This window comes from Dendrobates tinctorius, unplaced genomic scaffold, assembly GCF_039654945.1.
Source record: "Dendrobates tinctorius isolate UK_male_01 unplaced genomic scaffold, ASM3965494v1 ptg000102l, whole genome shotgun sequence".
Classification (NCBI taxonomy): domain Eukaryota; kingdom Metazoa; phylum Chordata; class Amphibia; order Anura; family Dendrobatidae; genus Dendrobates; species Dendrobates tinctorius.
In genome coordinates this window covers 12,976,437-12,997,283 of record NW_027361770.1, presented here as the reverse complement: position 1 = coordinate 12,997,283, position 20,847 = coordinate 12,976,437, and the positions used below count along the sequence as shown (strand labels likewise).

The 20,847-nt window shown below is 43.9% G+C and overlaps 1 protein-coding gene across 1 annotated transcript in view; it reads right to left on the bottom strand.

The window, feature by feature from the left end:
* Window positions 1-13,748: 13,748 nt before the first annotated feature.
* Window positions 13,749-20,847, bottom strand: part of MOCOS (molybdenum cofactor sulfurase) — a 420,261-nt gene continuing 413,162 nt past the window's right edge. Inside the window, exons 14-15 of the mRNA XM_073587739.1 lie at window positions 20,572-20,676; window positions 13,749-18,918 (exon numbers count right to left, since the gene is read on the bottom strand). Coding sequence (XP_073443840.1) covers window positions 18,829-18,918; window positions 20,572-20,676 — 195 coding nt within the window. The 3' untranslated portion in view covers window positions 13,749-18,828. The remainder of the gene's footprint in view (window positions 18,919-20,571; window positions 20,677-20,847) is intronic.

Genomic DNA, 20,847 nt, shown 5'->3' with positions numbered 1-20,847 from the left:
ATTTGACTTCGAGCTCTGTTTCCGTCCTGGCAACAAGAATACCAAAGCCGACGCCCTGTCCAGGGTCTTCCAGCCACACGAAAATGCAGAGGAACCTTCGCATATCATTGATCCCACTAGGATCATCACAGTGGCTCCAGTGAACTGGCTTACTCCTCCTCCAGGCAAGACGCTTGTGCCTGAGAACCTCAAGCGAAAGGTCCTCCTATGGGGGCACTCCTCCAAACTGGCCGTCCATGCCGGAACTAAGAAGACCCTTGACCTTATCACGCGTCACTACTGGTGGCCCACGCTTCGCCAAGATGTACTCGACTTTGTGGCTTCTTGTCCATCCTGTGCTAAAAACAAAGTGCCACGAAGACCTCCGTCTGGCTTGTTGCTTCCGTTGCCCGTCCCTGCAGTTCCTTGGGAAAACATCGCCATGGATTTCATCACCGACCTACCCCACTCTTCGGGCTGCACATTCATTCTGGTGGTGGTGCATCATTTTTCCAAGATGGTCCACTTCGTCCCTCTGCCCGGTCTTCCCTCAGCACCAGAGCTGGCCAAAGTTTTCATTCACCAAATCTTCAGACTCCATGGACTACCTCAACGCATTGTGTCTGACCGAGGGGTTCAGTTTACCTCCAAGTTCTGGCGTTCACTTTGTAAACTCATGAACGTTTCTCTCGACTTCTCCTCGGCCTACCATTCACAGTCCAATGGAGCGTACCAACCAGACGTTGACGGGTACCTACGTCATTTCTCCAACGCCCACCAGAACGATTGGGTCAACTTTCTCCCCTGGGCAGAGTTCGCTTATAACAACCATGCTGGCGAGTCCTCGGCCAAGTCTCCATTCTTCATTGTTTTTGGCAGACATCCTGGTGTTCCCCTTCTGATAACCCCTGCCTCCGAGGTACCAGCGGCCAACGCCTTGTCCTCTGAATTTTCCAAGATTTGGGCCAAGACCAATACGTCACTCAAGAGGTCCGCTGATCAGATGAAGAATTATGCCGACAAAAGGAGATTGGATCCTCCACCGTATCGTGTTGGGGGCAAAGTCTGGCTCTCCTCCAAATTCATCCGGTTGAAACTGCCCTCCTACAAGTTGGGACCACGCTACATCGGTCCGTTTGAAATTCTTGGACGGAACGACGAAGTCGCCTACAAATTGAGGTTTCCTGCTTCGCTCTGGGTCCCGAACACCTTCCACGTCTCCCTCCTGAAACCTGTGGTGCTGAATCACTTCCATTCCTTGCCTGATCCTGTTCCTCAGCCGGTGGGTGCCAATGATGTCTTTGAAGTGCAGGACATTCTCGCTATGAAGAGGGTTAGAGGTAGGACATTCTTTCTTGTTGATTGGAAGGGCTTTGGTCCTGATTAGAGATCCTGGGAGCATCGGGAGAATATCAATGCTCCTCGGATCCTCAAGAGATTTCTTGCTAATCTCTGGGGAGGGCGGCTTAGGGGAGGGGGTACTGTTACACCGCTCCGTCATACTCACCCAGCCTCCACTCCCACGCCGCAGCCGGCCTCTGCTCCCACGCCGCAGCCTCTCTCCACCCGACGGCCACGGTGGTCACCTCTGACGGGCTCGCGGCCGACGCCATCCCTGCATGCAATGCGCATGCGCCATAGGCCGCGCCTCCCTTCTGCTTCTTGTGCTCCGGCAGTGCCCTGACCCGGAAGCACCTTCGGACCAATGGCAGACCAGATGGGGCCATATCAGGCCGCTTCCCCCGGAGGGAGGCGCCTGATCGTTGTGTTACCTTGCACACTGGGCCCTGCTTCCTCCTGTGCTCTCTGCAGCCTCTCGGTTCCGTCCGTGGTGTTTCCTGCAACAGCCTCCAGTCCTGTTCCTGTGTTCCTGTTCCATCCTACTCCAGTCCTGTTCCCGTGTTCCTGTTCCATCCGACTCCAGTCCTGTCCATGTGTTCCAGTTCCATCCTACTTTAGTCCTTCACCAACATTCCTGTTCCATCCTACTCCAGTCCTGCCTCCGGTGTTCCTGCTCCATCCAGTTATCCATACTCCTACAGTCCTACTTCAGTCCTGTCTCCTTGGTTCCGCTCCAGCCATCTCTCCATATACCAGCCTTACAGTCTACGCTCCAGTCCCGCACTCCTACTCCAGTCCATTGTGAGCCACCCCTCTTGGTACCGGCTACCGTGGTACTTGGGCCTGCTCCTAACGGTCCCTGTATAGGGGTCGGTTCCACCTGGCAGCTCGCCCGGGGCCCCTCAGTGCCACGGCCCAGAGGGTCAACTCCTGGAGATTCTGGCTCCTGACCACCCACGCTAACACTCTGGAAGAGGTTTTCATCCAGGATATCTCTGTACATTCATGTTTCCTTCAATTGCAACCAGTTGTCCTGTCCCTGCAGCTGAAAAAACCCCCCATAGCATGATGCTGCCACCACCATGTTTCACTGTTGGGATTGTATTGGGCAGGTGATGAGCAGTGCCTGATTTTCTCCACACATACCACTTAGACTTGGGCTTTCATATGTCTTGCATCAAGGAGGGGCCTCCTTTGGGCCACTCTGCCATAAAGACCCAACTGGTTGAGGGCTGTACTGATAGTTGATTTTGTAGAACTTTCTCCCATCTCCCTACTGCATCTGTGGAGCTCAGTGACAGTGATCTTGGGGTTCTTCTTTACATCTCTCTCACAAAGGCTCTTCTGCCACCATTTCTCAGTTTGGCTGGACGGCCAGGTTTAGGAAGAATTCTGGTGGTCCCAAACTTCTTCCATTTAAGGATTATGGAGGCCACTGTGCTCTTAGGAACTTTGAATACTGCAGAAACTCTTTTGTAACCTTGATCAGATGTGTGCCTTGCCACAATCTCTGAGCTCCTTGGCCAGTTCCTTTGACCTCATCATTCTCATTTGGTCTGACATGCACTGTGAGCTGTTAGGTCTTATATAGACAGTTGTGTGCCTTTCCAAATCAAGTCCTATCAGTTTAATTAAACTCAGCTGGACTCAAATGAAGGAGTAGAACCATCTCAAGGAGGATCACAAGAAAATGGACAGCATGTGACTTAAATAAGAGTGTCTGATCAAAGGGTCTGAATACTTATGACCATATGATATTTCAGTTTTTCTTTTTTAATAAATTTGCAAAAATTTGGATATTTCTGTTTTTCTCAATCAAGATGGGGTGCAGAATATACATTAATGAAAAAAAAATGAACTTGTTTGAATTTACCAAATGGATGCAAAGAAACAAAGAGTGAAAAATTTAAAGGGGTCTGAATACTTTCCGTACCCACTGTATGGGGGAATTACAGGCATTATCTATAAGAGAATCTTATCTAATAATCAGAAACCATTGTATAGTTCTTTGTTTTGATCCATCTTTTCTGCCCAAGGTGGTGTCCTATTTCCACCATGCAGAAGACATTGTCATCCCCTCCTTTTGTCAGAATCCAACAAATGCAAAGAAGGAGGAATTCCATGCTCTCGATGTTTAGCGTATGATTTTGCACTACTTAAAGCAAAACAAACCATGGAGAGTTAACCAGAATTTATTTGCTCATCCTTCGGGTCGAAATAAAGGAATAAAGGTGGCGAAGAGTACTATCGTGAATTGGGTCAAGAGGGCCAAATTTGAAGCATATCTAGCTCAGAGTATGACATCCTCCTCCGGGGTCAAGGCTCATTCTACAAGGTCTACCTCAGTCTCCTGGGCTAAAAGAGCAGGCGCATCCATCGAGCAGATTTGCAGGGACGCTACATGGTCTTCACTTCATACTTTCACCAGATACTATAGATGGGACTTATTGTCCAATAGGGATTTAGCCTTCGGCTGAAAAGTACTTCAGGCCGTTGTCCCCCCCGAGTGGAAAATTGGTTGGTATTCCTCCTATGCTGTCATGGAAAGTGACTAAAGAAAATAGAATTAGACCTACCGATAATTCGGTTTCTAAGAACCTTCCACGACAGCACTAATTCCCTCCCTATGTTCCTTGGATAATTCCTGGGAATCTAAAAGGTAACCGATGCTATGGTGTTAGTTGTAAGTGACTGGTGAGTTGGAGGTGGGAGGAGCTTTTAACCTCTTTGTGCTTCCTGTCCCTCATTAGGGTTTGGAGACGACCTCCTATGCTGTCGTGGAAGGCTCCTAGAAACAGAATTACCGGTAGGTCTAATTCTATTTTTTGTAATTCTTTAGATATAGATGTGTAAATGTTGGTTTTCCACTATGCACATAAGACAATGTTTATACTTACCTTGTTTATGTGTCCTTAATGTTTTAGTCATTAAATGAGCAGTTGGGTGGGATATACGTTATACTTACCTGATTATTATTGGGATAATGACAGCTTAATGAAAAAATATGTGTTTTTTATATGGGGTCCTGATATAATCTTGATACATGATGGCGGCATTGGGTGAGGTTCGGTCCCTTAATAGAGGGGTACATTATCTGGATATACTACCCTGTTAAGATTGTGGAGCACATTTGCATTCCCCCTGAAGTTGTTTCCTTTTCTATTATAAAATGATGTGTCTATGGGATGTAATGTTGTCAGGGTGGAAATGTCATGAATAATTAGGGGATTCATGGAAGCTTTGAGTCTACTGGAATTTAAATGTAGATTTTCCTTTGGTCCAGCAAGAATTAATATGAGTCTCTTGCTGGCAGCTTGTTTTAGGCTAGTCAGCTGATGTTGATTAGTAACCACGCCTACTTATCTTTAAATAGTCACATGACTCATCAGCTGATCGTCGGTTATAGAGTTCACTTGTGTGCAGACCAGCTAGGTGTGTGGCGCTCTTCTGTGACTCTGGTATTGCCGCTGTTGAAGTCCTGTTTACCTGGTGCCATTTACTCTGATACTGTGGAGCATAGCAGCAGAATCTAAGCTGAGTTGTATCCTTTCTGTCAGACCCTTCCTTGTCTCTTTCTCTTATATTAACTGCAGTGCCAATGCTAGCGTCCTTTGCTGGCCAGTTCACTATAATAATAATAATAATAATAAATAATAATAAATTTTATTTCTATAGCGCCGACATATTCTGCAGCATTTTACATTTCAGAGGGGATTTGTACAGACAATAGACATTACAGCATAACAGTATTCACATAGATTATAACAAATACCAAGAGGAATGAGGGCGAAGCTCGCAAGCTTATAGTCTATGAGGAAAGAGGTAGACACGAAAGGTGGGTGGTAACAGTTGCCCTGATTGTATGGACCAGTCATAATGTTAAGTGTGTAACAGTGCATTCCAAAGAATTGGCGCAGCACGTGTAAAGTCTTGGAGACGGTAGTGGGAGGTTCTGATTATTGAGGATGCTAACCTCAGGTCAACAGCAGAACGGAGGGCGCGGGTAGGGTGGTATACTGAAACAAGGGAGGAGATGTAGCGTGGTGCTGAGCCATGGAGGGCTTTGTGGGTGAGGGTAATAAGTTTATACTGAATTCTGGAGTGGACGGGTAGCCAGTGTAATGACTGGCACAAGGTAGAGGCATCGGTGTAACGATTGGTGAGGAATATGATCCTGGCTGCAGCATTCAAGAAAGATTGGAGAGGGGAGAGTTTGGTAAGAGGGAGACCGATTAGAAGAGAGTTACAATAGTCGAGACGAGAATGAATAAGACAAACAGAAAGAGTTTTTGCAGAGTCAAAAGTAAGAAAAGGTCGGTCGAATTCTAGAAATGTTTTTGAGGTGCAGATGACAAGAGCGAGCCAGTGATCGAATGTGGGGGGCAAAGGAAAGCTTGGAGTCAAGTATGACCCCAAGACAGCGGGCATGTTGCTGGGGAGTAATAGTGGAACCACACACGGAAATGGCAATGTCGGGTATAGGTACATTAGTAGAGGAGGAAACACAAGGAGTTCAGTCTTTGACAGGTTCAGTTTCAGATATAGTGAGGACATGATGTTAGACACAGTGTACATGGAGAAGAGGAGGGGTCCTAGAACGATCCTTGAGGAACCCCAACAGTAAGGGGAAGGTGAGAGGAGGAGGAACCGGCAAAAGATACAGTAAAGGAGCGGTCAGAGAGATAGGAGGAGAACCAGGAGAGAACGGTGTCCTTGAGGCCAATGGAGCGGAGCATAGTGAGGAGGAGCTGATGATCCACAGTGTCGAATGTGCAGAGAGATCCAAGAGAATTAGCATGGAGTAATGACCATTTGATTTAGCTGTTAGTAGATCATTAGAGACTTTAGTGAGGGCAGTTTCAGTAGAGTGTAAAGAGCGGAATCCGGATTGGAAAGGGTCGAGAAGAGAGTTCTCAAAGAGATAGTGGATAAGACGGGAGTGGACCAGGCGTTCCAGGAGTTTAGAAATGAAGTGAAGATCAGAGACCAGTCTATAGTTAGCGGCACAGTTTTGGTCGAGGGAAGGGTTTTTAAGTAGTGGATGTATGATGGCATGCTTAAATGAGGAGGGAAAGATACCAGAAGAGAGAGAGAGGTTAAATATTTTAGTTAGGTGAGGGGTGACAGCAGGGGAAAGGGACTGGAGGAGATGTGACGGAAATGGGTCACTGGTGCAAGTGGTTGGGCGAGAAGATGCAAGGAGCCTGCTTACTTCTTCTTCTGTGACTGGTTCAAAATCAGAGCGTGAGCTAGATGCAGTGGGGGAGGGAAGACAGTGCATGGTATGAGGTGATTGGGAGATAATTTCCTGTCGAATCTGGTCAATTTTTTCTTTGAAGTAATTGGCCAGATCGTCAGCTCCGAGGTCCGTGGTTGGGGCCTATACTCTTGGGTAGAGTAGAGAATGAAAAGTGTCAAAGAGACTAGCAAGGGTTAGCAGAGGTGACAGCAAGGAACTAGGCACGTGATGGCGGCTGGTGGGAAGGACCAACATAGGGCATTAAGGGGAGCTAAGGGACAGACATAGATTGGTGTCAGGAGGTGTCCCACCCCTCACTCCCTACAGTTAGGGCCTTCCTCTCCCTTTATTATCCCATTGTACCTATATGTTGTGCCATCTGCAGGACATACCCGTGTGCGGACCTGGCAGGAACGAACTTGTGTTCCATGTGTGATCACTTCTGGTTTGGATACTAGCCTGTGGTTGCCATGGATCGCAAAATGGGTCCTGCACCTCTCTGTGGAACAGGAAGTGACGTTGTGATACTGGAAGTGAGGTGAGACACCGGTTTAAAACAGCAGTGCCCATTATCAGGAACTGCACGTATTATTGTGGCCAGAGGACGATGCCACTATATCCCCTAAAGCAGTGGTCCCCAACCACCGGTCTGTGGCCCAGCACCGGGCCGTTGCAGTGCCTTTGCCGGTCCGTGGACACAAGGGGAGCCGGCGGCGGTGCAGCAGCTGATACTCACCGGTCCCTGTCGGCGGCTTCATCCAGCGATGAGCGGTCAAGTGTACTGCTCATTTAAGGTCATGAATATGGACGCCACTCATCTCCCATAGGCGTGGCGTCCATATTCATAGACCTTAATGAGCGGTAGCATGTGACCGCTCCGCACAGGAGCTGAAGTGCCGCGAGATGCAGGGAGTGAAGTTCAGCGACGGGAAGGAAGGTCAGCGATGTGAGGGTAAGAATGATGGGGGAGGATGGGGGGAGCCGAGCGGAGCCATATATACAATGGAGGGAAAGTGGGAGCGGAGCCATATATATAAGGGAGGGAGAGTGGGAGCAGAGCCATATATAAGGGAGGGAGAGTGGGAGCGGAGCCGTATATGTATAAGGGAGGGAGAGTGGGAGCGAAGCCATGCATACATGGGAGGGAGAGTGGGAGCAGAGCCATATATACAAGGGAGGGAGAGTGGGAGCGGAGCCATATATACAAGGGAGGGAGAGTGGGAGCGGAGCCATGCATACATGGGAGGGAGGGTGGGAGCGAAGCCATATATACAAGGGAGGGAGGGTGAGAGCAGAGCCATATATACAAGGGAGGGAGAGTGGGAGCAGAGCCATAAATACATGGGAGGGAGAGTGGGAGCAGAGCCATATATACAAGGGAGGGAGGGTGAGAGCGGAGCCATATATACAGGGGAGGGAGAATGGAAGCAGAGCCATATATACAGGGGAGGGAGAGTGGGAGCGGAGCCATATATACAGGGGAGGGAGAATGGGAGCGGAGCCATATATACAGGGGAGGGAGAGTGGGAGCGGAGCCATATATACAAGGGAGGGAGAGTGGGAGCATAGCCATATATACAAGGGATTCAAAGAAGGAATTTTTATGGATTAACCGTGCGCTGCCAGACCATCACTCCTCACAAGTTGTGTGCTTTAAAACATTTAATTCCCAACGCGTTTCAAAGTTAAAAACTTCTTCCTCAGGGGATGACATGTACATGTCATCCCCTGAGGAAGAAGTTTTTAACTTTGAAACGCGTTGGGAATTAAATGTTTTAAAGCACACAACTTGTGAGGAGTGATGGTCTGGCAGCGCACGGTTAATCCATAAAAATTCCTTCTTTGAATCTGATGATTTATGGCCACGGCGTGGTCATTTGGATGTGCAGCAAGCTGACTTTGTTCCTTTATGCCTAATACTCTCCTACACAGGGTGAGTATAATTTATTGTTCTATTTTCTCATTTGCTCGGGTAAGACCCTATTGCGCTCTTTTTCTTTCAGTTTTCATTATATATACAAGGGAGGGAGAGTGGGAGCAGAGCCATATATACAAGGGAGGGAGAGTGGGAGCGGAGCCATATATACAAGGGAGGGAGAGTGGGAGCGGAGCCATGCATACATGGGAGGGAGAGTGGGAGCAGAGCCATATATACAAGGGAGGGAGGGTGAGAGCAGAGCCATATATACAAGGAAGGGAGAGTGGGAGCAGAGCCATAAATACATGGGAGGGAGGGTGGGAGTGGAGCCATGCATACAAGGGAGGGAGAGTGGGAACGGAGCCATATATACAAGGGAGGGAGAGTGGGAGCGGAGCCATGCATACATGGGAGGGAGGGTGGGAGCGGAGCCATATATACAGGGGAGGGAGAATGGGAGCGGAGCCATATATACAGGGTAGGGAGAGTGGGAGCGGAGCCATATATACAAGGGAGGGAGAGTGGGAGCAGAGCCATATATACAAGGGAGGGAGAGTGGGAGCAGAGCCATATATACAAGGGAGGGAGAGTGGGAGCGGAGCCATGCATGCAGGATGGGACAGGGGAGCCATATATACAAGGGAGGGAGAGTGGGAGCGGAGCCATATATACAAGGGAGGGAGAGTGGGAGCAGAGCCACATATACAGGAGAGGGAGAGGAGCCATATATACACAAGGGAGGTAGAGTGGGAGCGGAGCCATATATACAAGGGAGGGAGGGTGGGAGCGGAGCCACATATACAAGGGAGGGAGAGTGGGAGCGGAGCCATATATACAAGGGAGGGAGAGTGGGAGCGGAGCCATATATACAGGGAAGGGAGAGTGGGAGCGGAGCCATATATACAGGGAAGGGAGAGTGGGAGCGGAGCCATATATACAGGGAAGGGAGAGTGGGAGCGGAGCCATATATACAAGGGAGGGAGAGTGGGAGCAGAGCCATATATACAAGGGAGGGAGAGTGGGAGCGGAGCCATGCATGCAGGATGGGACAGGGGAGCCATATATACAAGGGTGGGAGAGTGGGAGCGGAGCCATATATACAAGGGAGGGAGAGTGGGAGCAGAGCCATATATACAGGAGAGGGAGAGGAGCCATATATACACAAGGGAGGTAGAGTGGGAGCGGAGCCATATATACAAGGGAGGGAGGGTGGGAGCGGAGCCACATATACAAGGGAGGGAGAGTGGGAGCGGAGCCATATATACAAGGGAGGGAGAGTGGGAGCGGAGCCATATATACAGGGAAGGGAGAGTGGGAGCGGAGCCATATATACAGGGAAGGGAGAGTGGGAGCGGAGCCATATATACAGGGAAGGGAGAGTGGGAGCGGAGCCATATATACAAGGGAGGGAGAGTGGGAGCAGAGCCATATATACAAGGGAGGGAGAGTGGGTGGGGAGCCATGTATACAGGATGGGACAGGGGAGCCATGTATACAGGATGGGAGAGTTGGGAGCAGAGTCATGCATACAGGATGGGAGATTGGGAGTGGAGCCATGTATGTAAGGATGGGAGCAGAGCCATGTATACAAGGATGGGACAGGGGAGCCATGCATACAACAGGGGGAGCCACACAGAGCTGGACAGGACTGGGGGAACCACACATATATTTTCTGGTGATTAGAAAATAATCAGCATGTACAGTACTCCAGTACAATTTTTCTTAAGTGCTCAATGCTCCATTTCCTTGTAGGTTCCACTCATCATTAGCAGTGACGGTTATCAGTAGAAGTAGCCCAGTGCTCCCACTGAAACAGAGAAGCAAGCCAGGTGCTCCCACTCATTCAAAACCTATGGTGAGTTGAGTCACATTATCAATGTTATAATTAAATGATAAGTATGCACTGCTAAACTACAACCGCGTCCATAGCCCCGCCCCCTTATGACCAAAGCCCTGCCCCTGTCACACCTCCATCCCCACCCTGCCAGGCCATGGAAGAATGGTCTTGCTTGAAGCCGGTCCCTGGTGCAAAAAAGGTTGGGGACCACTGCCCTAAAGAACCCCAGTTTTTCTCTATGAGGGGAAACATGTCAGGATTTTTGGATATGAATTCTGATGAAGCTGGCTCTAAGCTAAGTATATTTTTGGCTTATCCAGGAACGTGTCTTCAATTTTTGTGTTACCCTATCTTCCCATTAATTCTTAAGTGATCTATATTATTTGTGTCCTTGTTACGGGAGTAAGGGATGAGTCTATGATTATGGAAACTTATACTGATTATCATGATAGGAGTAATATTATGTTGATATCTAGCTAGGACTTTCACTACTAGTGCTGCACTTTATATTAGAGGCATTATAGGGTCATAAGAGATAGCCGCTGACGAGCGTGGTACCATACTGTTTCAAATTAGGGTGCTAACCTCCACTGACAGGTAGAGACTATGATAGGGAGTACCAGGGTGTTGCAGCCTTGTACATTTCTTGTCTATATATAGGTGTTTTTTGACCAGTATATCTTTCCCTTGCTAGATAATGCATATATGAGTATTCACCCTCTAAAATGATTGAGATTTTCTTTGAGTTTTTAACTTTATTATTAAAGGTTACATTTTAGGGGTCTATTTTCTCTTTTGGTCTGTGCTCAATACACTACATCCTTCTTTCCAGCCAGCATAGTGAAAGTTAATTCACCTTGTACCTCACATGATCTTGTTACCATAGCCAACTCTTAGTGGCATGCCGGACTACTGTGTGCTACAGTTTTAGATCATAAGTCCTATAATAATGGAAAATCTTATTCAATAAAAATAGCATGCAACCAGTCCTTGGCCATTCCCACTTGGTGGGAGCATGTCGATCTGGGCCATGGGATAGTTCTTGGAGTCTCCATAGATACACCTTACCCCACACCTCTTCCTAGAGACCAGCACATGCAAAAGTGTGGCCCTTACCAGAGCACAACTCCACCTAAAAAGAGATGTCTCTCTTCAAATATGAGAGACCTGGAGCAGTTTGCCAAAGAAGAGCTATTTATTCCAACAATTTTCTCCAGCCCATTTTTGGGGTTTGGTGTTAAAGTATGGGCAATTTGCAATTCGCCTTCCCTTCTCTGTTTTTTTGTGTGGTTCCAATACAAACAAAGGGAATAAACAATTGCATAATGAAACATGTGTAATTGCAATAATTTTCTGGGAGAAATACTTCATTTTCTCACGATGCAAGTGGTGACGTCTGTAAGGTGAATGGGTTCATTGGCTATATACTCCTGTGACCTTCCTCACATCAGCGATAGACACTGCAGGAGCGTTCTAATGCTGCTGTCTCAGTGTGCTCCAGCTGGCTTGCTGAGCATCGTGCCACCCATCAATATTCCGGATGTTGCAGAGCTGGAGTTCTTCATGGGACAGCATCACATAGAGATTATCTGCAGACAGGTGAGGAGTACTTCGTGTTTTTATTTTTCTTTTGATATTAATAAATTGGTAAAAGAGGGTCGGGGAGTTTTTATTGCAAATAAAGAACTTTACTCTGTGTTTGTCTTTATTACATTTGACTATGGGGTTAGTAATGGGGGTGTGTTATAGACGACTCTCCATTAATAAACTCTGGGCTCGATATCAGCTGACATTACAAAAGGTTGTATCAACACCAATACCATTACCACACTTGCCACTGCAACAGGGCAAGTGGGAAGAGCGGAGGATAAGCACCAGAATTGGCACATCTAATTGATGTGTCATTTCTCGGGCAGCTGATGGCTGATGTTCTTAGTCTGGGAGGGGGCCAATATCCATGGCCCATTCTTAGGCTATTAATATCAGCCTGCAGCTGTCTGCATAGCCTTTGCTGGTTATTAATAACAGGGGGACCCCACATCATTTTTGGGGGGTCACTCCTTGTTAATATCCAGTAAAGGCTAAGTAGACAGCCATGAGTTGATATTAATAGCCTGGGAAGCTCCATGTTTATGCTTCCCAGGCTATAAACTTCATACTCCAACTGTCAGCTTTCCCTCAGCTGGTTAAGAAAAATATGGGGGACCCCACTCCATTTTTTTACTTTTATTCTATCTACATACTGTATCTATTCTATTATGATGTTTCGTGCTATGAATTTACTGTACTCAGATGATGAAATGTATGGTTTCCAATGAGATGGGTGCGATATTTTTCTTGCACCCGTTGACTTGCATTGGCGATTGCCAAATTCGCATCCACTCACAGCATGCATCGCAAACACATTGGAATCCGATCTGAGTTAAATAAAAAATTGCAGATGAGCACTGAATCACTGAATAACATTGGTCTGAATGTAAACTGATTTTTTTATCGAATTGCACTGGTCCGTTTTATTCGTTTGAGCGAGCCCTAAGGGTATGTTCTCACATCCAGCAGTTGCTGCAGTTTTAACACCGCATATTTATGCGGTCAGATGTTACAGCATAGTGGATAGGATTTCTAGAAACCCATGTCCACTGTGCATCTATGTGTACCTGCGGTTCACCCGGTGAAAATGACATGTGGCACGTCTTTCAGATCCTCAGCATATCAATTTGACTTGCATTAATGAGAAAAGTCCGCATGTATAAAAAACCTAAATGCGTGTCTGGTCTGTTAATTTGCATAATGGATGCGGAAATGGTGCAGACATTCTGTAATCCTGAACGTGTGAACGTACCGTGACCGTCACAACAGCAAGCGAACGTCATGCAACTGCCAGTTTGAGGGAGTGTTCTGCATTTTTAATTAAAAATAATATGAAAAGTATGACAGTGCACAGTGTTATTAAAAGAAATTTATTTGCAGCAAATCAAATTTTTAAGAAACATTTAGGTGATCATGGAGAATTTGAATGTCAAAAGATTGGGTCCTGTATATCTGCATTCCTTTCATCATACCAGAGTGGGGGATCACTCTACGGCCAGCATCACACTACTGTGTGTGATGCGAGAAACTCACACGAGTCTCTCGCATCAACACCTGGCGCTACCGCCGCCACTCAGGAACGGAACTGCGGCTGCATAGAAATACATGCAGCCGGAGCTCCGGTCCTGAATGCCAGCGGCAGTGCTGGGTGTTGATGCGAGAGACTCGTGCAAGTTTCTCGCATCACACATGGTAGTGTGATCCTGGCCTACCACAAAGGCTCACTATATTTTATGATCTGTTTAAAGTGGCACGACACCAACAAGGTAACCAACGAGCTTACCATAATTGCAGAACTGAGTGGAGCAGACAGTGGAGACATTTTATATGAAAGACATAAGCTCTTAATATTTGAGTTGATTTATTTTAATATTTTTATTGTGCTTGTACAGAATAATCCTACATTATCTTCACATTTTTTAATACATAAACAAAAATGTATTAAATTCAATATTTTTTCATTTGCAAGATGATTGTTACCAAACTCTACACCAGTCTGAAAATTATTATAGTAAAATACCAATGTATTCCCTTGCACTATAAATTAATCATGAGTACACAATATTTGTGAAATTCAGGGCTCTTTACAACATTTAAAATTCAGGAGAGAATAAAGAATCTCAGGTGGATGCTGCCAGAGGCTGAAGAGTACAATGAACACCATTATTAAAGGCTTTCACCTTTTCCATAGTAAAAACTATGTAAATGAAAAAAAAGTCCAAAAATATATTTAGACCTGTTAAGCAGTTTTTCTCAGTAATAGATAATCATCTTTTCTGTGGTATAATACAAAACCATTGTGACCAAAAAAACTTTGTATCACTCCAAAAAGTATATATTATAGTGTCTGAGCTACTAAGAATCACCAACATGTTTATATGTTCATAATCCGAGTTTTGATAGACTAAAACCCTAAAGCCAACAAGAAGCGAACAACAGATTCTATGGTAATCTGCATTTTCAACATTAGAAAACATAAATTAAAATTTGAAGTATAACAGTTTGCTAGTCATCTCCTTTTCAGGAACATGCGCTTACTTTTCTTTCCACGCTCTGATCACTAAAGCAGGAACAGGTCGGGTCATATTAAAGCTCTTTTCTTTACAGTTTTGTATAAAAGGAACTTGTCATGTCCTCAAATGCTGTTACCCTCAAGCTATAGGGTTAATTTGCAAGTTAATAGCATTCGGACCTGTGCCCACATTGCAGATTTGTCACATGTTTGCTTTTTTTCTGTGCAGATTTGTCACAAAACCTGAAGGGTTTCCTGATGTCAGCAAAGTGAATGAGAATCATGGAGACTCATGCACACGTTACATAATTTTAACTTGCGGATTTGTAGAAGATTTAAATCTGCAGCATGTTCATTGTTTCAGCGCTTTTACTGCAGATTTCAAGAATACTAATGGAAACTCTTCACCAAAAACGTATGAAAAGGAGATGCAGACGTGGTACAGAAATTTCTGCATCAAATTCCTAATGTGTGCACATAGCCTAACAATGCTCTCCGATTGCTCTATTGAAAACACAGCTACCTGGAGAAAATGAACTTTATTCCTCCCAGGATCCTCTGGCTTTTAGTTATAGATGAGTGGGCGGCAGCTGTAAGCACGCCTTGGCACACACATAATAATAATAATAATAATAATAATAATAATAAATTTTATTTTTATAGCGCCGACATATTCCGCAGCACTTTACATTTCAGAGGGGATTTGTACAGACAATAGACATTACAGCATAACAATAATCACATACAGTAGATTATAACAAATACCAAGAGGAAAGAGGGCCCTGCTCGCAAGCTTACAGTCTATGAGGATAGAGGTAGACACGAAAGGTGGGTGGTAACAGTTGCCCTGATTGTATGGACCAGCCATAATGTTAAGTGTGTAACAGTACAAACACAGAGGGCTAATGGATGCATAAAGCATGTGGGAACATGATGCGGGAAATCTGGTTATGGTAAAACTTTTGGCTGTGCCACACAGGGATAGATTAGGTTAATGTGTTGAGGCGATAGGCCAGTCTGAATAAATGCGTTTTCTGGGCACGCTTAAAATTGTGGGGATTGGGGACTAATCGTATTGACCTGGGAAGTGCATTCCAAAGAATTGGCGCGGCACGTGTAAATTCTTGGAGACGGGAGTGGTAGGTTCTGACTATTGAGGATGCTAACCTCAGGTCATCAGCAGAACGGAGGGCGCGGGTAGGGTGGTATACTGAAACAAGGGAGGAGATGTAAGGTGGTGCTGAGCTATGGAGGGCTTTGTGGGTGAGGGTAATAAGTTTATACTGAATTCTGGAGTGGATGGGTAGCCAGTGTAATGACTGGTACAAGGTAGAGGCATCAGTGTAACGATTGGCGAGGAATATGATCCTGGCAGCAGCATTCAAGACAGATTGGAGGGGGGAGAGTTTGGTAAGAGGGAGACCGATTAGAAGAGAGTTACAATAGTCGAGACGAGAATGAATAAGAGAAACAGTAAGAGTTTTTTCAGAGTCAAAAGTAAGAAAAGGTCGAATTCTAGAAATGTTTTTGAGGTGCAGATGACAAGAGCGAGCCAGTGATCGAATGTGGTGGGCAAAGGAAAGCTCGGAATCAAGTATGACCCCAAGACAGCGGGCCTGTTGCTGGGGAGTAATAGTGGAACCACACACAGAAATGGCAATGTCGGGTATAGGTACATTAGTAGAGGGAGGAAACACCAGGAGTTCAGTTTTTGACAGGTTCAGTTTCAGATATAGTGAGGACATGATATTAGACACAGCGTTTAGACAATTGCCGGTGTTTTCTAGAAAGGCTGGCGTGATGTCAGGAGAAGAAGCGTATAATTGGGTGTCATCAGCATAGAGATGGTACTGGAAACCAAATCTACATGAGTTGTCAATCAAAGTGCTGGGGTGTACCTGCAGCTGCTGCTCACTGTACCGAGTGGTGACTGTAGTCGCTCCAGTCACACCTCTATGACTGAGGCTCGTAGGAGGAATACAATGTATTTTCTCCCAGTAGCTGCGCTTTCCCTAAGGCACTGGACTGCATTAAGCTACAGATTAACCCTGCAGTTTGACATAGTTTGGAACGCCACAGGTTCCCTTTAAATGAGATATTTAGAGGAGTATTTCTTTTTCGGAGGGCTAAAAACAGATAAGATGATGAGGTTGTGATAGTTAGCTCTTAAGGGTTTAAGAACCGAAAGAAAGTTACCTCTTCCATTTTTCTGCCTTGTTTTTTGTAGAATGTGTCATATCTTGGCCACCATTTCAGGTAAACATGCAGCGGCATTTATTTTCCATGATTGTTGTTAGTATTGCTGAATGCAATTATTAGTTGTTTACAGCGAGATGATTGTGGAGATATACATTATACAATAAACGCGTCCTGCACATTCTTGGCTTGTTCCTTATATTTGAATGAAACTGAACTGAATTAATAAAAAAAAAAATCATATTTTATACACAGCTCAGATATCAGAGGCTCCAAAATTGTTATTATATAAAATATATAAGTAACTACTAAAGCAGGAATAACAGGACCTGTGCAAGTGATTACAATTGTATGGATCGCATTTAATGATGCTAATATGTTCACATTATGAAAAAAACATACAATATCAATATTAGTTTTTCTATTTTCTAATAAGGTTAACTGTTATTTTGGATAATTTTTACGTAAAAGTAGCTAAGATATGATTTGCCCCATAAAGTATCTGTGCCATAAATAACATATCACCTCTCCAGAGGAGTAAACCAGTTTTACATGTCTGGTGAAAGATGGACTGTGCCTTGTTGGTAATACCCGGCCCCATGACAGGGTCTCCCGACCTGAGCCAGTGGTCTTATAGGAATATATGAGCCCATTATGTCAGGTAAGGAGGCCCTGCTGTCAGGCTTGGCATCACGGTCTGAGCACAGTGCGTGCTTTACAGATGTGTGAATCTTACGTGACAATGCATGCTGCATACTGAATACTAATTTGAATGTATTTTAATATTAGAGCAGATTCTACCATTACTACAAGTAACTTTACTGAACCAGTGCAGCACATTTTATTTCTAGTACATGTGTCATTAATTTCGTAGCTGACTCCATGTGAAGTTCTGTGTGCTCGTCACATTGCGGACAGGAACTGGAGCAGCCTTCATATTGCATGAATTATTCTGCTCTGTAAAATGTACCAGCACAATATGTTGCTGAAATATTTTTTCCGTGCAGACCATCAGTCCATGTGGAGAATCGGCCATATGCACTGGCACACTGGCTATAAACGGTTGTGTTTGGTCTGTGGCGCACACAAATCAATAATATGTCCATCTGAACAAGCCCTAATACGTCTTACAACAAGCATGGTGGGTGCCATCCCAGAGGAAATAGACATTTTGGGGGTATCTTTGATCTTTGGCTTTTCTTTCTTACTATATTTGACTCTTGCTTCAGGTTGTCATTATTATCAGCAAGTCTGTCATGGTAATCATGATGTATTTTCCAGATTATTATGAATTTGAACCTTTTATAAAATATTTTGTATATCTATTTTTCATTATAATCAACTGGCTGAATACTTAAATTATTTATCCAGACGGCCATATAAATTGGACCAATATCCAATTGCAACGCATGGACTGGCAGGCGGCTCATCCTATAGGAGTGTGACAGCGTCATATATTTCTATACAGCTGTCACGCTCAGGTCAGGAGAGCCGCCGGCCAATACAAGCATTGCGAACGGATCTTGGTCCGATTTATATGGCTGTCTGACTTTGCTCTAATTGTGATCTGATTGATTCCCATCATTTGCTGATTTTTCAGACCCCATAGAAAGCTTTTCTCTGGGTTAATATTTTATGCATTCTTGATTTTTTAACACATATCTTTTCGATGACAACCATGGTTTTCTGAACTTGTTGATGCCTTCATACTTTAATTGGAACTCCCATACATATGCATTGATACACTCTCTGTCTTTTTGATGAATATTTTTTTTTTACAATTTATGTCTCTTTCTTCTGCCGATGTCACCTCTTTGTCACATGACTCACTTTTTTTGCACTTATTTTATTTTTGTCCTAGTATAAATATTCTTAACAAATCTTGTGTTATTCTTGCTGAACACCTATTATTTCTTTGGTAGGGTATGCTCTGCAGGTACCGTTTTGTTAAAGACAGGTGGAATGAAAAGGAATAAAATCAACAACATGTATAAACAAAGTAAAGTATGACATATTGAACCAATATGAAATCCAGTGTGTGACTAATTTCTACTTCCTTCATCATTTCTTCACATTTTTCTTAACTTCCATTTTCCTGTTAAAGAAATATGCACAAAAGTACAAATCTAAAAGCTAAATCTGTATCCTTCTGCAGTCTTTGTTTTGACCTTTACATTATTAATACTCCAATATTCCTTCATTGTTTAGAGCAATCTTCAGCAGGTGAAATATAACTCTGATCCAACTGTGAGCACAGATGGGTATGAAGAACATGATGCATTCAGAAGGTACATTCCAAAAGTAGTCTGAAAAATAAAAGTGAAACAGATTATACAAGTGTACATATCATACAGAAAGAGCAGTGCAGGTAAATGTATTTTTATTAACATATTTTTATAGAATTTTTTTAAAATGTTCATGTTAAATTCAGCTGTACATTGAAGAATTTTTCATGCATAAAATGAGGTGAGATTAAATATCTATAAACACAAAATCAATATAAGCAGCAGAAGGGACAAAATTGCCACTTACTGTAAAGAAAGTAGTATAATATCAATCACAATCTCACAAATCCGATTTATGAAACACATATTATTTAGTCCATACTTGATAACATTTGGTAACATTACCTTTCCCATCAGTTACCGGCAGTTTTATTGTATTGCATAAATTATTACTGAAATTGTAGCAAGTTTTGTATTTCTGCAGTATTTGGTCATGGGTGATCAATTAGCAGTTGAAATATGGTAGAAAATAAATCGTTCTACAACTTAAGCATGGTCTTCGCCGAATATACTTTCTTTAGGTTACGGATCTCATAAGGTAAATATAATATCACGTCCCATAAATGTGAAACATGGTCCTAATTGCATTTATTACATCATCAATAAATGTTTAATATGTTCTTGTAGAAGGCGTGGGATTAGAGATCATATATACAAACGTTTCATAGAGACTTTGTAATAATTGGCACATCTAGAAGATTTAAGATAAAAACAAATAACCAATGGTGGCTGGTAAATTTAGAACTCAAATCACTTTTCCATCTAGTAACAAAAGGGAAATCTTAAAGTGATAGGTGAATTACTTTAAATCCAAACAACCTTTACTGGTTCTAACAGGGTTCTTACCTACAGTCCAAAGGTAGAAGAAAGGGGAGGGCCAACAGACCAATCAAAAGATAAGAGTAATTATCTGACCCAAAGATCTTTAAGATATTCTCTATGAGGGAGAAGATGCTTGTTCACAATTTGCTCCTGTGTGTGTATAGGCAGAGACCTGTCACTCCAGGGCATCAGGCAAGGGGGAATCGGAAGGGGACAAGTCAGCATATACCAGCAAATATGCAACTTTTTATTTAGTGTTACTTTTTATGATCTTTACCAATTGGTCATTGCTTAAAAGCTAATTATTCTGAATAGCCTAAAGGTGTGGCCCTAGAGAATCCTGTGAGCCACACCCTCTTGGTAAAGACTATAACAATTAGCACTGAATAAAATGACCAATATCTCTCCAACTGTTATTTCAAAAAAATCCTCAAAAAAATCAAAACAGAATATCAAGGGAAGCAGTGGGAAAAAATGAGAGCAAAACCTTGACACCTCTGACATGATGACAAGTCCTCTTTAAAATATTAGTCCATTTCTTACTCTCACTTCTGCATCTGGAGCATATAATGACACGTGAATAGATACCTGCTGATCACAGATTTGTTATGTCAGGTATTGCACACGTTTCCCATTCTAATGTTAATGGGACAGGTGTACGACAACTCCCGATTTTGCAGTATCACAGCAGGCATCAGTAGATGTGATGTCACCTGCCCTGCTCACTTCTTGATGTGAAAGTGAAGTGAGGGAAGCAGGACTAACCCTTCAAGAGTAGTACACAGAATACTAATAAGCAAAAAGAGTAATACAAGAGTATTTATGTAGAGCTGCTATTCAGGTTATACTAACTTTTCCTTCTCTGCTGGATGATAGTGTTTGAAGTATCTCTCTCTTCTTTTCACCAGTTGTCTGATTAATACAAATCACTTGGCATCGGGTGCATTTTCCTGAAACCTACAAAAGAAACATTATGAGTTAAAAGCAAACTAAACTAGAATGAACTCAACCATACCACAGTATTTTTTAGCTAATTTTGAAACTCTAGTAGTAACAGAATGTCACTCTACAGCTATGTAGGGAGTTCAGGCTCTGTATGAAAAACATATTGATATGCTATAAACAGTA